At 41.9% G+C, this 20,224-nt stretch overlaps 1 protein-coding gene across 6 annotated transcripts in view; it reads right to left on the bottom strand.

Moving 5' to 3' along the window:
- reln (reelin) overlaps positions 1-20,224 on the bottom strand; it is a 395,806-nt gene that overhangs the window by 239,105 nt on the left and 136,477 nt on the right. For all 6 annotated transcript variants that reach the window (XM_062981720.1, XM_062981721.1, XM_008111538.3 and 3 more), the window contains exon 4: positions 2,075-2,145. In XM_062981720.1, the coding sequence (XP_062837790.1) occupies positions 2,075-2,145 (71 nt within the window). The remainder of the gene's footprint in view (positions 1-2,074; positions 2,146-20,224) is intronic.

The following is a 20,224-nucleotide window of genomic DNA, read 5'->3' as shown; positions in this document are numbered from 1 at the left end:
TATGCTTTATTTTATTTAATAAGAGAACATTCCTAAAATAAAAAAGTGATACAACAGACCATAGGATAATTCTGCCTGAAATGCAGGCATTTATATTCTACCATCTAAGGAAATACATTAAAAATATTCTTAATGTACTAAAAAGCAAAAATATACTATTCTAGGAGTAAGAACATGATTTATTACTAGCCTTAATGAAATATAGACTTATCATAAATGCACATTATATTTTTCTTCTATATCTGTCTGTGTGATGACTCATGGGCCTTGTAGTCCTGTTCCTAGTACTATTGTGGCAGACGAAGAGGAAAACATGGGGTTTTCGCCGGTTCAGCAAGAGCCGGAGTCTCTTCACCTGCAGGATGTTGATGTTTGTCCTCAAGAATTCAGCCAAACAGGCCTTGGGCAGAACTCCCCCCCGTTTCCCAGAAAAGAATCTTATTCCAGAGAAAGGGGAAACAGAGAAGCTCAACGGAGGAGTTTACGCATTGCTGCCAGAAATCAAGCTGATTAGGCTTGCTTCCCTTGGGAAATTCTAAGGAGTCACACATCTGGACAGAGTTGGGTTTCGCTTCTCGTTCTCTAGGGAAAGAGTGCTGTTGGCGGGAAAACGAGACCCAATATAGGTGGTTGGCGCGAGGAATTCTTTGCGGAGTCAACTGATCAGCTTCAGGAGAGAGATCGTGTGTGGACTTCGAACCCCAGTTCCTTGCTTCTCGGATCAAGTTTTCAAGCCTTGCCTAGCCTTGCAGTTTTACCACGGACCCTGCTCCACGCTCATGTTTTGCCTTTGTTTCCAGTTATGAATCTAGCCAAGAATCAAGTTTAATTCCAGCCTTGTTGTCAAGCTTCATTGAACTCTAGGACTCTGCTAATTCCCCACACTATTGCTTGGCAAAGTGTGTGTTTCGGTCAAGTGGATTAAAACTTTGAACTCTAATATCTTATATTGGACAATACATTTTTGGACTATATTTGACCTCTTTTGAAAGGTCTGCTTCTGAACTATATTCTTCACTTGTTTTTATTGATTTTATATATTTCTTTAATAAAGATATTAGATAGAGACTGGCCTCTGTGTAAGGTTATTGGTGCTCTGCAGCCAGGGTCCTGACAGTCTGTTAACCAAATGATGACATACTGCTTGGAAATCCTGACTATTAGTATTACTACTACTACTACTACTACTATTATTATTATTATTTTATTTTCCAACTGTCATACTGGAACAACAATGATTGTTTAGTCTAACAGTTTTTGGCAGTTCTTTGGTTAGAACATTACCAATGTCAGATGCTTCTAACCTAGCGATTTTATTCAAAGTGTTTAATGCCAGTGCTAATGCTTTTTGCTTTTGCTTTTTGGTATGTTTCTTTGCCAAGTACTTTTGCATTTTTATATCACCATTTGTTCAGGGTTTTTTTTCTTTTTTATATAAATATGGACACTTTAGCTTTGTTTTTGGTTTTTGGGGTTTTTTCTCTCCCTCTCCCTTTTTGATCCTTTTTAAATCTCAGTTTTCCTACTTTCTCTACAATCAAATGTTCTCACTCTTTCGATGTTAATTTACTCTATCTTATAAGGTAAAACTTCAATAAAATATATTTAAAAAATAAAATAATGTGACCCACAAAAAAGAAGAAGAACTGATAAATATCTTTTGTCTTTGTAGGGTGATTACCACAAAATTTCCTTGCACAACTTTAATAGTTGTACAGCAAAGAGAGTGTCATCTAGGCATAGCAAAAACTGTATTATCTGAAATTTTCTCTTCTGCACAATTATCAAAGGTAAAATTATCAACTCTCCATTTGCACCCAGTCACCCCAGTTCTTGATAGACATTTAGAAAGCTTTTAAATTTGAGAGTTAAATTACAAACAAAGGCAATTCAACTTGCCATTTGCCAAACATGAAATTATGCCAGAATTTTTCTGATCCTTTAACTAACTGGAAGGGCAACACAGCATTATGAAAAATCTTATCCTTGTATGTCTTATGATTAGGTAAAAAAACTTCTAATTTAATGCAAACAGATATTGATGATTAATATTTTTAATGAAAATAATCCTTACCTCCTTGCTCGCACAACTGCTGTGCTAAGGCATCCTTGAATATAACTTGGCCTCTGTGAGTAGCTGTAGCCCTGGAAATATGAAGAGAGAATAAATTAATGAATCAGATGCAATATACAGTACAAAATTACTGGTGGATATAAGAGAAACTATATGAAATGGAGTTAAATGCAAATCTGAATTTTGTTTTCCCACAACAAAGCAACTGGAAATATACTGAAAAGAAGTTATCTGAATTTAGTATTCAGCCACTTCATGAAGCAAGATTTACAATAGCTTTGGAACCAAGTAGAAATATGAGTCTGGAAAGTCATGTTAAAATAAAAAACCCTTCCAGATGCTACAAATGAACAACTCTCCACAGATTTGCAATCCCTTTCCAATGACTTAAGTCTTTGAAAGTATATGTACACAGTGCACCACGATTCACAAATAATTTTGTTTTCTGCAGCCATAATGTTAGTGAATGTACTAACAAACTCTGAATGAACTTCTAGCTAAAATAATAAAATAATGATATCAAATATTCAGTCAATAGTAAAATTCAAAACATAAGACCTTTGCCACCATTTGTCCTGCTTCACTCACATGAAAGAATTACAAAGAAAGTAACTTTAATGATTTTCTTCTCATTTTGGGAACTACATAGCTCAGGACTTATTTTGCACATAATGTGTACATGCTTGTTTTGCATAGAACACAACATTTATGCTCAGAAAAAAACATATCTGCACAGAAAATGCTGTTTTCTGTGAAAAACAACCACATACAAATTTGGCATAAAATAAGTCCTGAACAACAAAGGTTCTCATTACTGCATGATTCTTTTTATCAGAAACATGTTTTTCAACCATTTTCCAACTCTCTTTGAATATCATTTCGGTTCCCAGGCCTAATCCAAGTCAGTTGCAGGTAATTTGGTGCAAAATATTATTAAAATTAAACTGTCAGGCATACAGAACAGGGGTGTATCACCTCTTTTGTATGCCTACTGCCAAGATCCTCAGATGCTCCCAAGAAAACTAAAACCTCCTTCACTTCCAGCAATGCTGATGAATAGTTGAGTTTTAATGCTGTTGACTGAAGTGGTGTCAGCTGTTTTGGAGACACTGAGGACAGATTGACACTGACCACTTAGGTTGGTAGGCAAAGAGGTTTACCTGCAGTGACTTAATGCCACACAGGGCTAACCTGGAGGAAAGTCACTTGATGCAGCTTTCCACCAGGTTAAACTAATGTGGGGAAAATACAAATCCTGAAGCAGGACCTGCGAAGACAGCTGGTTTGGTTCCTAAAGAAAACTGGCCTCAGCTGTCTTAACAACTATCTCACACTTCCTGGGCTTGGTATGCCTGTCCGCAGCCATGACATGACCACTTACCTTACAGGCAGAGGTTCGGCAGCCTCTAATTGGCCTCGTACCTAACTAAGAAGGCTGGGAGGAGAGAGAAGGGATTATCTCCTCTCCTTCCTATCCTCCTTAGCAAAGCACAAGGCCTGCCAGGAGGCTGACAGACATCAGCCTGCAAGGCAAGTGTCTGTGTTGTGGCTGAGGGCAGTTGACATGGTGGGAAAGGGTCTCTGTTGTGGTCCCTGTCTAGCATACTGAACTGTGTTTAGAATGGCTGAGTAGTGGGGACTCCCTGCCACCTTAAGGAGTCCCTTTCAGGTTCACATTATTGTTCCTTGTAGAAGGGCCCTAAGAGGTAACGGAGGATACCTCTGCCCCATTGACTCTGACTTTAGGAGGAGATGCACAATTCAACATGCCTAGAGTTTTCACAATTCACATATCGTTATGTGGTGTTCACTCTCTGTCTTTCCATTTAACACAAGAACAGGCCATGGAAAAACATACATTCTGATTGTATTGTCGAAGGCTTTCACAGCTGGAATCACTGGAGTGTTGTGTGATTTCTGGGCTGTAGAGCCATGATCACTGAAGATGCCAGCCATAGATGCAGGTCAAACATTAGGAGAAAATGCTGCTAGAACACGGCCATACAGCCCTGAAACCACACATCACTCTATACATTCTGACTGTTCATGAAAAAGGAAAAAGGGAAAACAAAAGGGATAAGGGAAACACATAGAAATGGGTTGAAAGAAGACAATGGTTTTCTGGTCATATCAATTGACCTAGTATGGGCTGAAACATACTTAGGTTATAAGATATTTTAACTGCAGACAAGGTGTGGGGAAATGCAATTTTTAGACTGAGTACACCCTATAAGTCTAACATTAATGACCTCTAATGATCTCCAAAGTGCCCTATTTTCATGTCAAGTGATTATTTTTACTCCAAATGCACCAGAAGTGCTTAAAAATATGGCAGTTTAATTCACCCAATCCCAACAATGCTGGAAAAATTGACTCAGAATGGCAACCATAAGTTCTGATATGGCCCACAAGGGTGGTAGAAGGGTAAAACTGCACCCCCAATAGTTGCCCATCCCTGGTCAGGAGAGGTAAAGTAACATATAGTGTGAGCTGCTAATACCACTGGTCACCAGTCCAGAAAAAACAACAACAACGAGTCCCCCATTGGATTCTCAAGTCCCATTACATACAATATTGTAGTAAAATGGTGTTCCTTAAATTAAAATTCCAAAATCAAGGTTTGGTCTTTTTTTTTAATATTTTCAAACCATGGATGGTTGAACCTGTGGATACTTCATATATTTATGTATATTACTATGCCAAGGGAATATGAGTATACAATGTGAACTAGTCTTTTTTTTACTTTGAAATAATATTAATACAAGAAAGAATACCTCCAGGTACCACAATGCTATTTTAACTGAAAGTTTAACTGTTATGTCTATTTAGCTTCTGACCTGCAAAAGCAACTTTCAAAGAACCAAAATGGAGTCAAACATTAATGAACAAGGAAAATAACTTCACTAGCAATTCAAATCCAGCAGACAAAATGTACTATATTCAGGTTTATTTGATTATAAAATCTAATGGGAGAAGCCATGTAGAAAACAGATGTTTGTGTATATAATTAATATAATTTAGTTAAGTAATCCATTCAATTTTAATGGGAAAAAGGATGGACTTAGAAGATGATCTCTACTTCTATTTAATGTTGTAAAGTTAGAAATGATTGCACATAACCAAAGCAGAACTGACAAAGAAAAACAGGAAAATCAGCAGGGATACACACACTCTTATTTTAAAAAAACCAACACCCAATTCTTCAAAACCAGTCCTAGTAAGCTGTAGTGTTCTGTGTCAGAACCCTGCTACTAGAGCCTGGATGTGGCTCTGAGTTTCAGGGTCACTGACATGGATAAGACACCTGCGTCCCAGGACTCGGAGGAGAAACGGCTGATGGACTTGGCGGGGAATTTGCGCGGGGTTTTACTGAGCGGGAAGAGACTGTTCAAATGAGGGGGAGGGTATATAAAGGAGGGTTGGCCGGAGCCTCCCATTCTTGGCTTTTCTGATGTTCATGTTTCCTACAGTAAAAGTTCCTGGTGATACCACAGAGAGTCTCGTGTGTTCATTCAGGAGCGGCTGTGGTGAGCTGACACTAAGCCAAGAATACGGACACCATCCCGCTGTAGCGGTGAGGTGTAACATGCAAGTGGAGGATGAAGAGCTCTTGGGCGCCGGAGGAGGAAGGTCGGAAAGGGCCACTCCCGAGACGGACGCTGAGTTCCACCAGCTGGCGGCCCTGGCGTCATCCACCGCTTATGCCCAGCCAAATGGGGTAACCCAGAGGCGCGGAGTGGTGCGGGGAGATAGCACCGGAGGAGAGGAAGGTTCACCTTCCCCAGGCCCGCAAAAGATGGTGTTTCTGGAGGAGAGGATGTCGGCGATGGAGACCACCCTGGCAGTGATGTCGAGGGCGATGGAGCGCCTGGCGGTTTTGGCGGAGCCGGAGCGAGGAAGGGAACTCCGGGCTAGCTCAATGTGGGACGTGAGCATGGGAAGCAGCCAGGGCTTTGCAGACCTCCCAGCACCGAAGGGAAGGGAAATGCGAAAGGAGCCCGGTGCCCGGCCCAAGATCCAAACGAGCCTGACGCGGGTGGAGGAGAGTGACGACGAAGGGGAAAAGCCTCCGAGAATCCCGGCTACGCTCCCAACTGAGACCCTGGTGCCCCTGGCGAATGCCGGGCGTGGCACAGGACAAAGGGAAGCAGCAGCGGGGCCCACTGGCCCGCAAGGGGGCTTGCGACGGGCGGAGAATTGGGGATTGCCACCACAGGGACCCCTACCGAGACGAGAGGAACTAAGGATCGAGTTTGGGGGAGAGTCCTCTGAACTGGATTTTTTCCTGACCACGGTGAGGGGCTATATGGAGGACAATGCCCACACTTTTAGAACGGAATCCAGCCGGGTACGGGCCATTGGTGCAGTGTTGAAGAGGGGAGCGGCCAGCTGGTACGTTCAACTACACGCGCGGCGCGACCCATGTCTGGGGTCACTCCGACGCTTTATGGGGGCCCTGGAGACCCGTTTCCGAGATCCACTGGAGCAGATCCGGGCGAGGGAGGAGTTGAAGACCGTCTCCCAGGGGCAGAGGTCGGTATCTGAGTATGCGGAGGAGTTCCAATGCCTCGCTGAAAAGGTGCCGGAATGGTCTGCAGTGACAAAGATAGAACTCTTCAAAGAGGGGCTCAGGCGGGAGATCCTCTCCTGGGCGGTGCATCGTGATGAGCCTGACACACTGCGCGGATGGATTCAGCTGGCGGGGCGCATCGAGACATCGCTGGCCCAGGCGAGGAGGCACCGAGGAGGGCTACAGCAGCGGCCGCAGATGAAAGAGGGGAGCCGGAAGGAGGGATCAACCCCAGCCGGGAGGAGAACGGAGCCGACAGGGAACGTGAGCACCAGCAGGAGGGGCTGCTTCGTGTGCGGCCGTTTGGGCCACAGGGCTGCCGAGTGCTGGCAGAGAAAAGGGGAAGGCGGAGGCCCGCCCAAACCAAGAGCCGTGGCAGGGAAACGCGCCGAGGAAGAACCACCGATGAGGCACCACTCGGGGGGGTTGGTAAGTCAGGACAAAGCCATGATAGTGGTCCCCATTCAGCTGGAAAGTGGCAGCAAACAAGCAACCTGCAAAGCATTTGTGGATTGTGGATGTTCCAGGAACATCATCTCCCCTGAATTAGCCGAGGGATTGGGATGCGAAAGAACGAACCTAGAATCCCCAATAGCTTTTTCGCAGTTGGACGGATCCACAGCATCGGGATCATTAGCTAAGTACAGTGCCGAAGATGTAAAGTGTAAGATAGGGAGTTGGGAAGGAAAGGTGTCATTTGTGATATCACAAATAGCCAGCTATAATGTTATACTAGGCATGCCATGGCTGGGGCAGGCCAACCCGCAAATCAACTGGGAGGATAAGAGCATGATCTTCAGGATGAAGTTGGAAGGAGGGAGCCAGGAAGTGGAAAGGGAGCCGGGGAAAAGGGGGGAGGAAGACTCTATCAGGATAGCAGAACTGGCAGATAAATTACCCCCAGAGTATCGGGATTTTGTGGACGTATTCGATGAGAAGGAAGCAGACAGTTTCCCACCGAAGCGGAGAGTTGAAGTGAAGATAGAGCTAGTCCCAGGAGCAGAGCTTCCTAAGGCAAAAATATACCCAATGTCGGCTAGGGAAAAGGAGGAACTGAGAAAATACATTGATAAAAACCTAGCGAGGGGTTTCATAGAGCCTTCAAATTCCCCTCTAGGGGCGCCTGTGTTGTTCAGGCGCAAAAAGGACCAAACGCTGAGGCTCTGCATTGACTACAGGGGCCTGAATGCAATCAGTTCTGGAAATAAATACCCCCTACCTTTAGTGAAGGACTTGATCGCCCAGTTATCGGAGGGACAGATATTCACTAAATTGGACTTAATTGAAGCGTACCATAAATTGCAGATTAAACCAGAGGACAGGTGGAAGACGGCCTTCTCCTGTGCATTCGGATTATTCAATTATCGTGTGCTCCCTTTCGGTTTGTGCGGCGGAGGCGCCGCGTTCATGCAATTAATCAACGAAGTGTTGCATCCATTATTGTACAAGGGAGTCTTTGTTTTTTTAGATGACATATTGTTAGTATCTCGGACTAAGGAGCAACACATAGAACTAGTCAGGGAAGTCCTGCAAAAGTTGAGAGAAGCAAAACTGTATGCGAAGCTTGCCAAGTGCGAGTTCAATAAAGACCAGATAGACTTTCTGGGGTATAGGATTTCCTCCCAGGGAGTGGCGATGGACCCTGCGAAGGTAGAAGACGTGAGGGGGTGGGAAGCCCCCAAAACACGGAAGCAGCTGCAATCCTTCCTAGGGTTCGCAAACTTCTATAGAACATTTATCAAGGACTTTGCGCGCCTCACTTTGCCATTAACGGATTTGTTAAAGACTAAAGGTAGGGGAGAAACAGCCAAAGTGAAGGCCCCAGGGGCCAAACTGACCTGGACAATAGAATGCCAGGAAGCTTTCGAAGCCCTTAAAAAGCGTTTTACTGAGGAGCCTGTCCTACAGCACCCTGATATGTCTAAAGCCTTTGTATTACATTGCGATGCGTCAGACCGGGCATATGGGGCAGTTCTGCTACAGAAAGACGAGGGGGGGAACCTGAAGCCATGTGGCTATCTGTCAAAAAAGTTTAGCGATACAGAAAAAAACTGGCCGATTTGGGAGAGAGAAGCCTTAGCGATTCTAAAAGCACTAGAGTGCTGGAGACACTTTCTGGAAGGAAGTGGAACACCGTTTGAGGTGTGGACTGACCATAGAAATTTACAGTATCTAAGATCCCCTCGTAAACTATCAGCGAAGCAAATTAGATGGGCCCAATATTTCAGCCGTTTTGATTTCAGACTCAGATTCTTCCAGGGGAAACATAATATACTCGCTGACGCTCTCTCTCGGATGCCTCAGCACGGGGGAGGAATTCAGGAATCTGAAGGGAGTATTTTTCTTGATAAGCAATGGGGCCTGGCAGTACTAACTCGAGCACAAGCGGCCAAAGAAAACAAACGTACTGCCATTTCCACGGGGGGAGGAGAAATATGGGAGGAAGAGTTGAAGCGAGCGTATGGAATGGACAAATGGTTACAAACAAACAAAGAAAAGGGAGAATTGTGTGGGGATTTGGTGTTTGTAAATAAGAAATTGTATATTCCTGAATGTTTAAGACGAGAAATGTTAAGGAAGTACCATGATAACAAGGGTGCGGGTCATCTAGGCCCCACCAGGACTATTAAACTGTTGGCCAAACAATGCTGGTGGCCCGGAATGAGGAAAGACGCCAGGGGATACGTCACGCAGTGTGAATTATGTGCAGAGGGAAAAACACCACCGGGGAAGCCCCAGGGGCTATTGCAGAAGGTGGTGGAGCCCATGAGGCCATGGGAATGCGTAGCCATGGATTTTGTAGGCGAACTACCCCCCAGCAGAGGCCACAGATACATTTGGACAATATTGGACCTATTCTCAAAACAGGCACACTTTGTGGCTCTGCCAAAACTCCCTTCAGCTGAAAAACTTGCTGATTTGTATGTGAAGCATGTATATCGCCTACATGGTTGTCCCGACAAGATAATTAGTGACCGGGGAGTCCAATTTACTGCTAAATTTTGGGGAAAATTCTTACAGCTGTTAGGAGCAGAAAGGAACCTGAGCTCGGCCTTTCATCCCGCGACCAACGGGGGGGTCGAACGTACCCAACAGACACTGTGCCAATTCTTAAGGATGTACACCAATTATAGACAGGATGATTGGGCGGACCTTCTTCCGTTTGCTGAGATGGCTTTTAACGGGGCCGTACATTCGGCCACAGGTCGTGCCCCATTCGAAATAGTATACGGACAGGAGGTGGCACCTTTCCCCAGGCTACCCGAGTGGAAGGAAGGGGAGGGCCAGACCGACGAGGAATGGCCGGCCAAAATCAAGCAAGGGTGGCAAACCGTGGTAGAGGCATTGCGGGAAACACAAAAGAAGTACAAGCTCTTTGCGGATCGTAGGCGCCGAGAGGGGGACAAATTGGGCGAAGGAGATCTGGTTTGGCTGAGCACAAAAAACCTGAAATTGGGGTTCCCATCCAAGAAATTGGCTCCACGCTATATAGGGCCATTCAGGGTAGCAAAAAGAATAAACGAAGTGACCTATGAGCTGAGGCTACCAAAGGACCTAGGAAAGGTACACCCGGTATTCCATTGCAGCCTGTTAAAAAAGTATAAAGGAACTCTGGACAGCGGAGAACAATAGTTGTGTTTAATCTTTTCCTTCCAGGACGAAGGGGAGGAGGACGCCATGTCAGAACCCTGCTACTAGAGCCTGGATGTGGCTCTGAGTTTCAGGGTCACTGACATGGATAAGACACCTGCGTCCCAGGACTCGGAGGAGAAACGGCTGATGGACTTGGCGGGGAATTTGCGCGGGGTTTTACTGAGCGGGAAGAGACTGTTCAAATGAGGGGGAGGGTATATAAAGGAGGGTTGGCCGGAGCCTCCCATTCTTGGCTTTTCTGATGTTCATGTTTCCTACAGTAAAAGTTCCTGGTGATACCACAGAGAGTCTCGTGTGTTCATTCAGGAGCGGCTGTGGTGAGCTGACAGTTCTGTATGTGTGCTTTCAAGCTATTTTCAGATTAGATGCTATACAGTATAATAAAAGGCAAAATATGAGGAAAATCATGACCTGTTTCATCTCCACTAGCTGTAATATTGCATAATTGCTGAAATGCACCTTATCTAACTTCAAAAACACAGACAATACCATTAATAGCACATCATGTTATTTCATGCCATTATTAGAAGGATTAGTCTCAGCAGCTAGTCATGAAAGGGAAACATTAGCCAATTGCATTAGATCATGAGAATTCATCACACATTGTAATGCAAATAAAGATATTTTTAAAGTAAGCCTTTATCAGATGTATTATTTGTTACCATTTTCAAATTCTCCCTCACTTCCTTTCCCTTCACTTCTAGGGAAAATGTAACATTCCTGGTTGGCTCCGTATAATATCCCCAAGAAAAATATCCTCAATGCAGTTTTGTTTTGAAGAAACAAAACATTAATAATGGTTGAATATATACTATTATCACCGTTGTACTTTTAAATTACTTTTAGCTCAGTTTTGTTTTATTATTATAACCTATTGAACGTAATATTTTTTGCCTCCCCATAAGAATGTTGCTACACCAAAAAAAAAAAAAACTTCTTCAGCCCCCAAATTGCTAGCTTTGCAGAGAACTAGACACTGCAAATTGTTCACACCAAAACATCTTATAGTATGCACTGTCTTTGTATTTACTTGCTCACTTTGCCTGTGCCTTTTCTTTGTATGTCTAAGCTATAATTCTAAATACTTAACTGGAATTTACATTAGTGCAATGATACAACTTTGAAGTGTAAAGAAAAAAAATCATTTGGGAGGCATAATTTTATGGGGGAGAGAGGGTGCTCCCATTCCCACCCCTGCATAGCTGCATCCCTGGTGTCTAGCTGTATCTGTTTTTAAACATGTCATGAACTGCCTTGTCTACCACTATTTGTTAAAAGATGACATGAATTGGAAAAGCACATGCATGAATATTCATACAATGTTTTTAGTTTTGAAAAAAAAGTGGATAGCCCGCATCCATCAATTAAGGGAGAAGTGACCAGACAGTTACATATTATACTCATTCACTGGAATGCATGTTGTAAAGTATGTATTTGAAAAATTGGCCTCATCCTAGGATTGAGAGATATGTTGGAAACTGTACAAGATGGTTAAATTACACCATATGGATAAGAAGCAAAGTAACCACTGCTGGAGATGTGGCATGCACAAAGGGACATCTTTTCCTTTATGGGGGGAACAATATATTTAAGGAAATAGGTAACATTATAGGATTAAATCTAGCCCCGGATGCTAGGTTAGCATAACTAATGGAGACCACAAACCTGAATAAAAAAAGAACTGGTTGATTATTTTACTCACAGTGGCAATTGGAAGATAGTAACCAATTTCATGCTGGAAACATGGTATGGGGAGGTATGGCATGTAGCCTTAAATGATAAACTATCAATGGAAATGAGGGTGTTTGGGGGGGGGGGGAATTAAAAAATCAGAATTTGATTCATATTGGTCAGTTTTCATTAAATATATTTTAGAAAGTGATAAGGGAAAACAATGCAATCCTGTTGGTCAGGAATTTTGGATATGACATTTATTTATTGGTTGACTCATAAATTTATGGCAGAGGTAATGATACTTGTTCAGGTCTAGGTGGTGGGGTTAAGTGCTTGAAAAATGTTCACTATTTTTTGTATTCTGTTTATACTGTATGTTGTTAATGTATATAAATAAAAATTATAAAAAGAAAAGTGATGCAGTGACCTCAGATCATTAAAAAAAAGAAAACAGTTTTCTACTGTCTAACACTTTCAGTTCATGTTTAACTGGGCAGTTTTATTATTAGAATTATGTGTTTTAAAGAGTCCTCCCATTATGGTAAATGAGTACATACGCTAGGTGGATTCTCTAAACTGAAGAACATATGCTTGAGAAATCCCAGCAGAAACAAAAAGGACTAGCAGTTGTGAATTCCAGTCAAAAGCCAACATGCCAGGAAATTTCAAAACCAGCTGTTAACAGAAGTGTAGCATCTTTCGTATTTCATTATGCTTTCATTGAATCAAAGTGATAATTTTAAGTGCTCCTGTAAAAAAGAAAGGAAAATTGCTGGGCTAAAATGAAGCAGATGCCTTTTTGTAGTTTCTGCAGTTCTTCAGACTTTAGAACTTATCTGAACAAAATCTGTAGTGACTAAGAACTATTTATTCCTAGAGCAAAAAGGAAAACTCATATATTGAACAAGTCATGCAGACTCACTGGGCGATTTCCTGATAGATCATCTATTTTAGAGACCTTTTCTTTCCCTTTTCCCCAGATGCCTGAGGCACCAGCAGCAGTAGATGCTGTTTGCCTGGAATAACTCCTGGCATGTCCATTTATAATCAACTACTTTATTGAATGATTTGCTTTTCTACTTGTTTTAAGACCTCTGATTAATTCAGCACTTCGTAAACCATTAAATGGACAGACCTTACTGAAAGAAAAGGCATCGAGGTTCTTAGCTGGTATCTCCCACTGAGATCTACTACTGTTGCGAACTCCTCAACTGATCACAGTAGAATGACTAGCACTAAGACTATTTAGCTCTGAGTTGAAAAAATCTTAACTTGTTAACTTCTAAGAATCAAATTACTGTTTGTACACAGGACTTCTGCCCCATTGGTCATTGGCCATGATGATGGGCATTCTAGGTATCCTAGTCCCAAACTAAAAGCTCCCCCAAGCTCTGCAGTATGCTATCTCTGACATGAAGCATCCTCCCATTTTGTCAAAATTCTGGAACTGGCTTTGTGTTGGCAATATAAAATCAAGCCATTGATTTTCCTTATAGCCTAGGACTACTAGAGTGATGTCTTTTGGCTCTCGTTCGTCATTCAGAGAGAAAAGAGGTGATGGAGACTGAAAAGGAGCCTCAAAGGGTTTCTTTTCGCAATGACTATAGCTCAGATGGAGACTGAAAAGGAGCCTCAAAGGGCTCCTTTCGCAATGACTATAGCTCAGAGTACCATCAAGGCTGTCTGGAATATCTTGGTGGTTTTTGTTTTGTTTTGTTTCCAAGATGTTCCAGGATCAAGTACATAGCAGGCAGCTGAAATACCATCCTGTCTCCTCTTTTGTTTGCCAAACCATGTCTACAACAACAATAGCACTAAAATTATTTTAATACCAAGAATCTTACATGTTTTAAAAACTTTTAATTGACGTAAATATCTTTCGATAAATTAATTTGAAATACTAGAGACTAACAAAAAAGTAATGATCACTCCAGGCTGACCTATATACAGCTATATGTCTTTACGGGAAATCCAACACCAAAATAAAAGACACAAACTCTTGTCTAAGGTACCATCTACACTGCCATATAATCCAGTTTCTGAATCCAGATTATCTGTTTTGAACTGGATAATATGGCAGTGTAGACTCATATAATCCAGTCAAAGCAGATAATCTGGATTCAGAGTATGACAGAGTAGATCCAGTCTAAAATAACTACCATGAAAATGTTTTTCCAAAACCAGCATGTTGAAGAACAAAGAACTATTACTTAAGAAACCCAACCCAACCATCTGGAGTGGAATCTAAGGATTAATACCATAACTAAGAATACATGTTTGTCAGGGTAGTAATAGATTTTCCAATGTATTTAAAATTATCCATGACTTTTCACAGCTGACAATGTGGAAAGATGCCCAGGTATGTGTGGGAGCTAAAACAGCTGGTGTGATTATAATTTTAATACATAAATTATATTTTGCTGGGATGGAAACATCATGAACTCTATGATATTTCACTTGTGCTGACATTATAATATAGATGGTTGATCATAGCTGGTAAAACAATGCCAATACCAGAGAGGAAAAGAACAGTTGTAACTGGAGATGAAAAAGTTTTAATCCACCAATAATTACACATGTTTTCTGGATTTCTTTTTTAAAAAACAATAGTTTGCCAATGAAGGCATGTTAGCAAACAGATACTATTCTGTGATACAACAAATTCTAGGCTCAAAGGACAACCTCCTCAACTGACTGTAACCCACAAACATATAAACATATCCCTGTCAGAATTCAGTAGTAAACCACATCTCTAAAATTCAGGAACAATCTTGAGGGTGGGGGAAGGTAACCCTTAGAAACAATCATTTCTGCAAGCACCATGTTTTCAAGTTGGAATGTACAAGAGAATGAATCAGCTTCAAAGCAATGTACACATGATATAACCACCTACCAGTAGAAAATTCATTCTACACCTCATATTGCTACTAAATTCAGTGCCATATTTTGCCACCCAATTTTAGCTGCATGGCAGTAGGGAGTTGCATAGAGTTTGCTTCCTTTCTCTTTCTCAATCTAAAATAACAGTTCATTTCAGTTTTTTTTTAAAGGGAATACATGGTTTCCAAGAAATGGCATACAATATTCTTAAGGTCTGAAAAAATCAGCAAGACGGGTATAAAATAACTTTCACAAATGAGACACAATTTTAAAAAATTATTACTGGTTTTCTTGAGATAACATCCTTTTCAACTTGTGCAAGGCAATGACAATTGGATGATGTAACATGAAAGCAAATTACTGTTAGCTTCATTGAGGCACTTCTGGATAGCCATCAAGAAAACACAGGCCAGTCAGCGCTAATAGGAATCAGTACAGTTTTATATTAAGGGAGCAAGGAAAAGTTAGGGCTGGCAGTCATATCAGACTGCAGCTGGTGACTCAAGACCTTAGCTTGCAATTTTTGAATAGATAAAAGAATATAGCGTTCCTTCAAATCAAGCTAAAGATACCTAGTTTAGAGAACAGTGGGTTCTATGAAACTCTAGAGCAGAGCTTCTTATATATTTCCACTCACAATCCCTTTCGGCCCAAGAAATGTTTATGTGATCCTGGGTATTTAGGTAATATAAAGTTATAAAATAAATATAAAAATCAAACATTTACTGATAAACCAGCAATTGCACAGCTTTCTGAATAGGCTGATTTTCCCTTTTATGAGGTACAGCTGAAGCATCTTCTGCGGAGTCCATTGTAAACATGTAGTGATTTCAGCAGAGACCACGAATAGCGGGTCTGTGCCCGGTGAGCTTCCACTAAACCAGATTGGCCAGGACAGAGAACAAAGCACTCCGAGTTCGAAGGTGAACGACAGAGGTTCTTTACAGTTTGGTCAAAAGGGAGGCAAGTACTAAGTGCTGTATGAAAATGTACATGCAGATCAACACAGGGAAATACAATACTAAACATTATATACACTTTGACAGCTATTCAGACTTCCCACACCTTCCTGATTGGCTGATAAACGAGCCGGCTAGGATCCACTCAGGGACTGTCCGGGGGTTCCCTTCATGTGACAAGTTGTCGCACCCGAGGCAACGGAGCACCAAGAACCAGACGCAGAGGCCAATATCTATCTAATATCTTTATTAAGTAAATATATAAAAGTAATAAAAACAAGTGAAGAATATAGTTCAGAAGCTGACCTATCAAATGAGGTCAAATAAAGTCCAAAAATGTATTGTCCAATAAATGATATTAGAGTTCAAAGTTTTAAATCCAATAACCGAAACACACACTATTGCCAAGCAATAGTGTGGGGAAAATGCCCAGAGTCTTTGAAGTCCAAGGTAGCTTGAGAACAAGGCTGGAAACAAACTTGAATCATTAAACAAGGTCCGTGACTAGGAACAAGGCGAAACAGAGATTCTAAGAACAAGGTCCGTGGCTAAAACAAGGCTAGACAAATCTTGAATACTTGATCCGGAAGGCAAGGAACTGGGGTTGCGGACTTTGCGAAGTCCACACAAGGCTGGAAACACGAAGTTGCTTCTGGAGCTGCTCAGTTGACTCCGCAACAATTCTAACGTGCCAGGCACCTATATTGGGGTCTCGTTTTCCCGCCAACGACCTCTTTCCCTAGAGAACGGGAAACGAAACCCAACTTTGTCCAGATGTGAAACTCCTTAGAATTTCCCAAGGGAAGCATGGCTAATCAGCCTGTTGTTTAGCTGCAATCCGTAAGCTCCTGCGAGTCTGTTCTCTCACTCCCCTGTCTGCAGAATAGGACTGTCTCCTAGGGAACGGGGGTGAGGAATGCCCAAGGTCTGTTTTACTGGGTTCTTGGGCGAAAACATCCGGCAGCTGGAAAGATTCCGGCTCTTGTTGAACCGGTGAAAACCCCATGTTTTCGTCTTCATCTGCCACGATGGCACTAGGAGCAGGACTACAAGGCCCATGAGGCATCACACAAGTGGGGGGAAGGGTTCCTCATGGCAAGAAGAAGAACAGCTGATTATTAGTAAATGTAAAGGTTCAGTCTGTAGTGGGGACACCCCTGTGAAGGGTACGAAATTGAGGAAGATTATGTGGATAAGCAAATGGTTTCTTGATTGACTTAATGTCCAGTTCCAAAGAAGACAAAGGTGAGGGGCACAGAAGACAAAATGTGATAATATCAGATATTCAGAGGCTCGGTTACCTGTTCAAAAGACTGATTTATTCATTTTTTTATTTAGCCTTGTCTTCTGTGTGAATCATAAGCCTCTGTACACATCTGGTCAGGTAAACAGTGTAAAACATAGTCCTGCTGATAAAGGGATTATTTGTCTTTCACTAACACACAAAACGATTTCATTTTAGGCTTGGGAGATCACTGGAGGGGATATTTTGAGTGATTTTCACTCCTAGGAGTTTATGCTAACAGCTGGGTAAATGGGTGCCTTCACCAATACATTTGATTTAACTTTATACAATATTAATTAATTCAACATACTTCAAAATAACATTTAGTACATTTATTAAAGAGTTTAGTCTGATAAAGCATGGGGTAAAACTGCTGCTGGGTCCCTCCAAGGCTTTTAGCCACTTTGCAATAGCAGAACTTCAGTAAAGTGGAAAAGGTTTAAAAGAAAAAGATTTTTTAAAATAAATTCATGCAGTCTTTTAAAGGTCTAGATTAATTCGTTGGGGGGGGGGGCTCAATATCAAACACTGCCCAACAGATTTGTGTAAATATCTAAAACAGCCAGTAGGTGATACTCGGAAAACTTTTACTGTTGCCGAATTTTTCATGACCCAAACGTTGAGCAAAGAGGATCCCATTTAAGAGACAGTGCTCTAGAGTATAGAAAATAAGGAAGATTTTGCTAGAAAATGGAGGTCTGCATTTGAATATTTAGAAAGGAAGACAAATGTAGACTTTAAAGTAGCCACAAGGGGAATTTGTTAATATAAAGATAGGGGTAGATTTTTTATGATATATTTGTTTCACATTGAGTGGTGTTGGAAGTCGTGGGTTCACGGGTAGGGAGGGGGGGTGGGTTTGGTGGACAGACGTATTTGATTTTTGTCTCTGTTGTTTTGCATTCTGTATACCATCTTTACCCAATAAAATGTATTAAGGATAGAGTATATGACTGGAATCTAAGAATACAAATGCATGTTAGCGAAAGATTGTAGTCTATGATACATAAATGTATTTGGAGTAATAGCCTGGGTAGAAAAATAAACTGTGAAGAGGTTACTGTAGTTGGAATCTGAGTGCCATTTACATAATCTGGACATGTTATTAGCAAAGTTTTCTATTGCAGTATTTCCATTTATCAGTGATTTTTTGATAGGTGGGGATATCTAGGGATATGAAATGATTAGTTTCACAGATTCTAAAATAAAATTAAAATACAAGGTTGACCCTGTACAAAGACATTATGATAAACCCACAAGTATTTGAACAGTGCTTAATGAAACCTCTGGTTATACAGACAAACAAATTCTTCCTCCAGTCTTCTTTCTATGTACCATGAAAGGGTTACTGTAGTGGCATCTGCCAGGCAGTCAATTCATATAAATAATAGAACAAACCTCTATTGTTTCTTTGCTGACACAGAACCAGCAATTAGATCCTTTCCAGCAGAGAAATCCCCTCTAGAAACTCCCTTGTTTTATTTTTATTTAGGTTGCCTATGGAATATTGACTATATATCAAACAGCAGTAAGATGAATTTTTGATCTGATATGTCAAGTATTTCATCTCATATCTTTGTTGAATGGCTTTGATGAAACAAAAGGTGACCCTGATAAATTGCCAGAGCAATGCAGCACTTGGAAGTATATCCAACAGGCTTGCTCCCTGGAAAGTTCACTCAGTATTTTCTTCCCTTTTCCTCACAAATTCCTGGGTTAATGAGAACAGAGCAATCCAAACATACAGGGGTGGAAGTTGGATGGCAGAGAAAGACGCCTTTTCCAGCATGATGGGGAGTGCCCAAGTGGCCACAATCACCCCGAGGGGAAAAATATTTTGTATAACGATGCAGAGCATATTTGGAGCAGGACATAGGTTGAATGGAGACAGTTATGGAGTCAGTGCCAATAAGAAAAACCTGGCAGGAAATAACGCTTGCAATTTTACTTTTAAATAAGTATGCTACCTAGAAAATACTGGTTGTTGGGCAGCATAGAATTATCTAAAGTATAATGATGATGATGATTATTAACTTTGTTTATACCCCATCTTTCTCCCTGTGGGAACTCAAGGCAGCTAACAATCCCACACTTTAATCATAGTTTTAAAAGCTCAATACAAAAGTTAAAAAATTAAATAATACAGTGTGATAAAAACAGATTAAATATAATGCACTTATATTATATTTAAAACCCTTAAAACCCCACAACCGCCCCTCCCCCCATCCCACTCACACTTTCCCAGCAGCCTGCCCCTTATCCTTCCCCAAATGCCTGCTGGCAGAAGGTCTTGACCTGCTTGTGGAAGGCCAGCAGGGATGGGGCCATCCTGGTCTTTCTTGGGAGGGAGTGCCACAGTCTGAGAGCAGTCAGCGAAAAGGCCTCCTCCTGTGTTCCCACTTGAGCGGGTGGTGGGACAGAGAGAAGGTCCTTCTCAGTTAATCATAGAGGTCTACCAGGTCCATAGAAAGAGACACAGTCCTTCAGATAACCTGGACCAAAGTGGTATAGGGTTTTGTACATCAAAACCAGTACTTTGAATTGTGCCCGGAAATGTGTTGGCAGCCAGTGAAGCTGTGGCAACAGAGGAGCTGAACGCTCCCTATAGCCAGCCTCAGTTAGCAGTCTGGTTGCCACTTTTGGACCAACTAAAGTTTCTGAGCACTTTTCAAAGGCAGCCCCATGTAGAGCACATGACAGTAGTCCAACCGGGATGTAACCAAGGCATGTACCACCGTGGCCAGATCTTACTTCTTCTGGAATGGGTGCAGTTGGTGCACAAGCTTTAATTGTGCAAAAGCACTCCTGGTCACTGCTGATACATGGAGCCTCCAGGTTCAGAGTCAATTCTAGGAGTACTCCCAAACTGCAAACCTGTGTTTTCAGGGGGCGTATGACCCCATCTAACACAAGCTGACTCCTTATTCTCAGGCCAGTTCCACACAGGGGAAAAGGCCAGACCTCTGTCCCCACAACTAAAAATTACTTACCTGGATGCCTTTACCCTGCTGCTGGCCCCCTCCTGGCACATAGAAATGATGTGACAGAAGGGGGAGGAGGAAAATTGCTCCTGGCCTCCCCTTCTCCTGGCACATCCTTTCTATGCATCAGAAGAGGGCTGGCAGCAG

This window comes from Anolis carolinensis, chromosome 5 (assembly GCF_035594765.1).
Source record: "Anolis carolinensis isolate JA03-04 chromosome 5, rAnoCar3.1.pri, whole genome shotgun sequence".
NCBI classification, from domain to species: Eukaryota; Metazoa; Chordata; class Lepidosauria; order Squamata; family Dactyloidae; genus Anolis; species Anolis carolinensis.
Note: the sequence above shows the minus strand (reverse complement) of the source record. Positions and strands in the feature narration are given on the sequence as shown.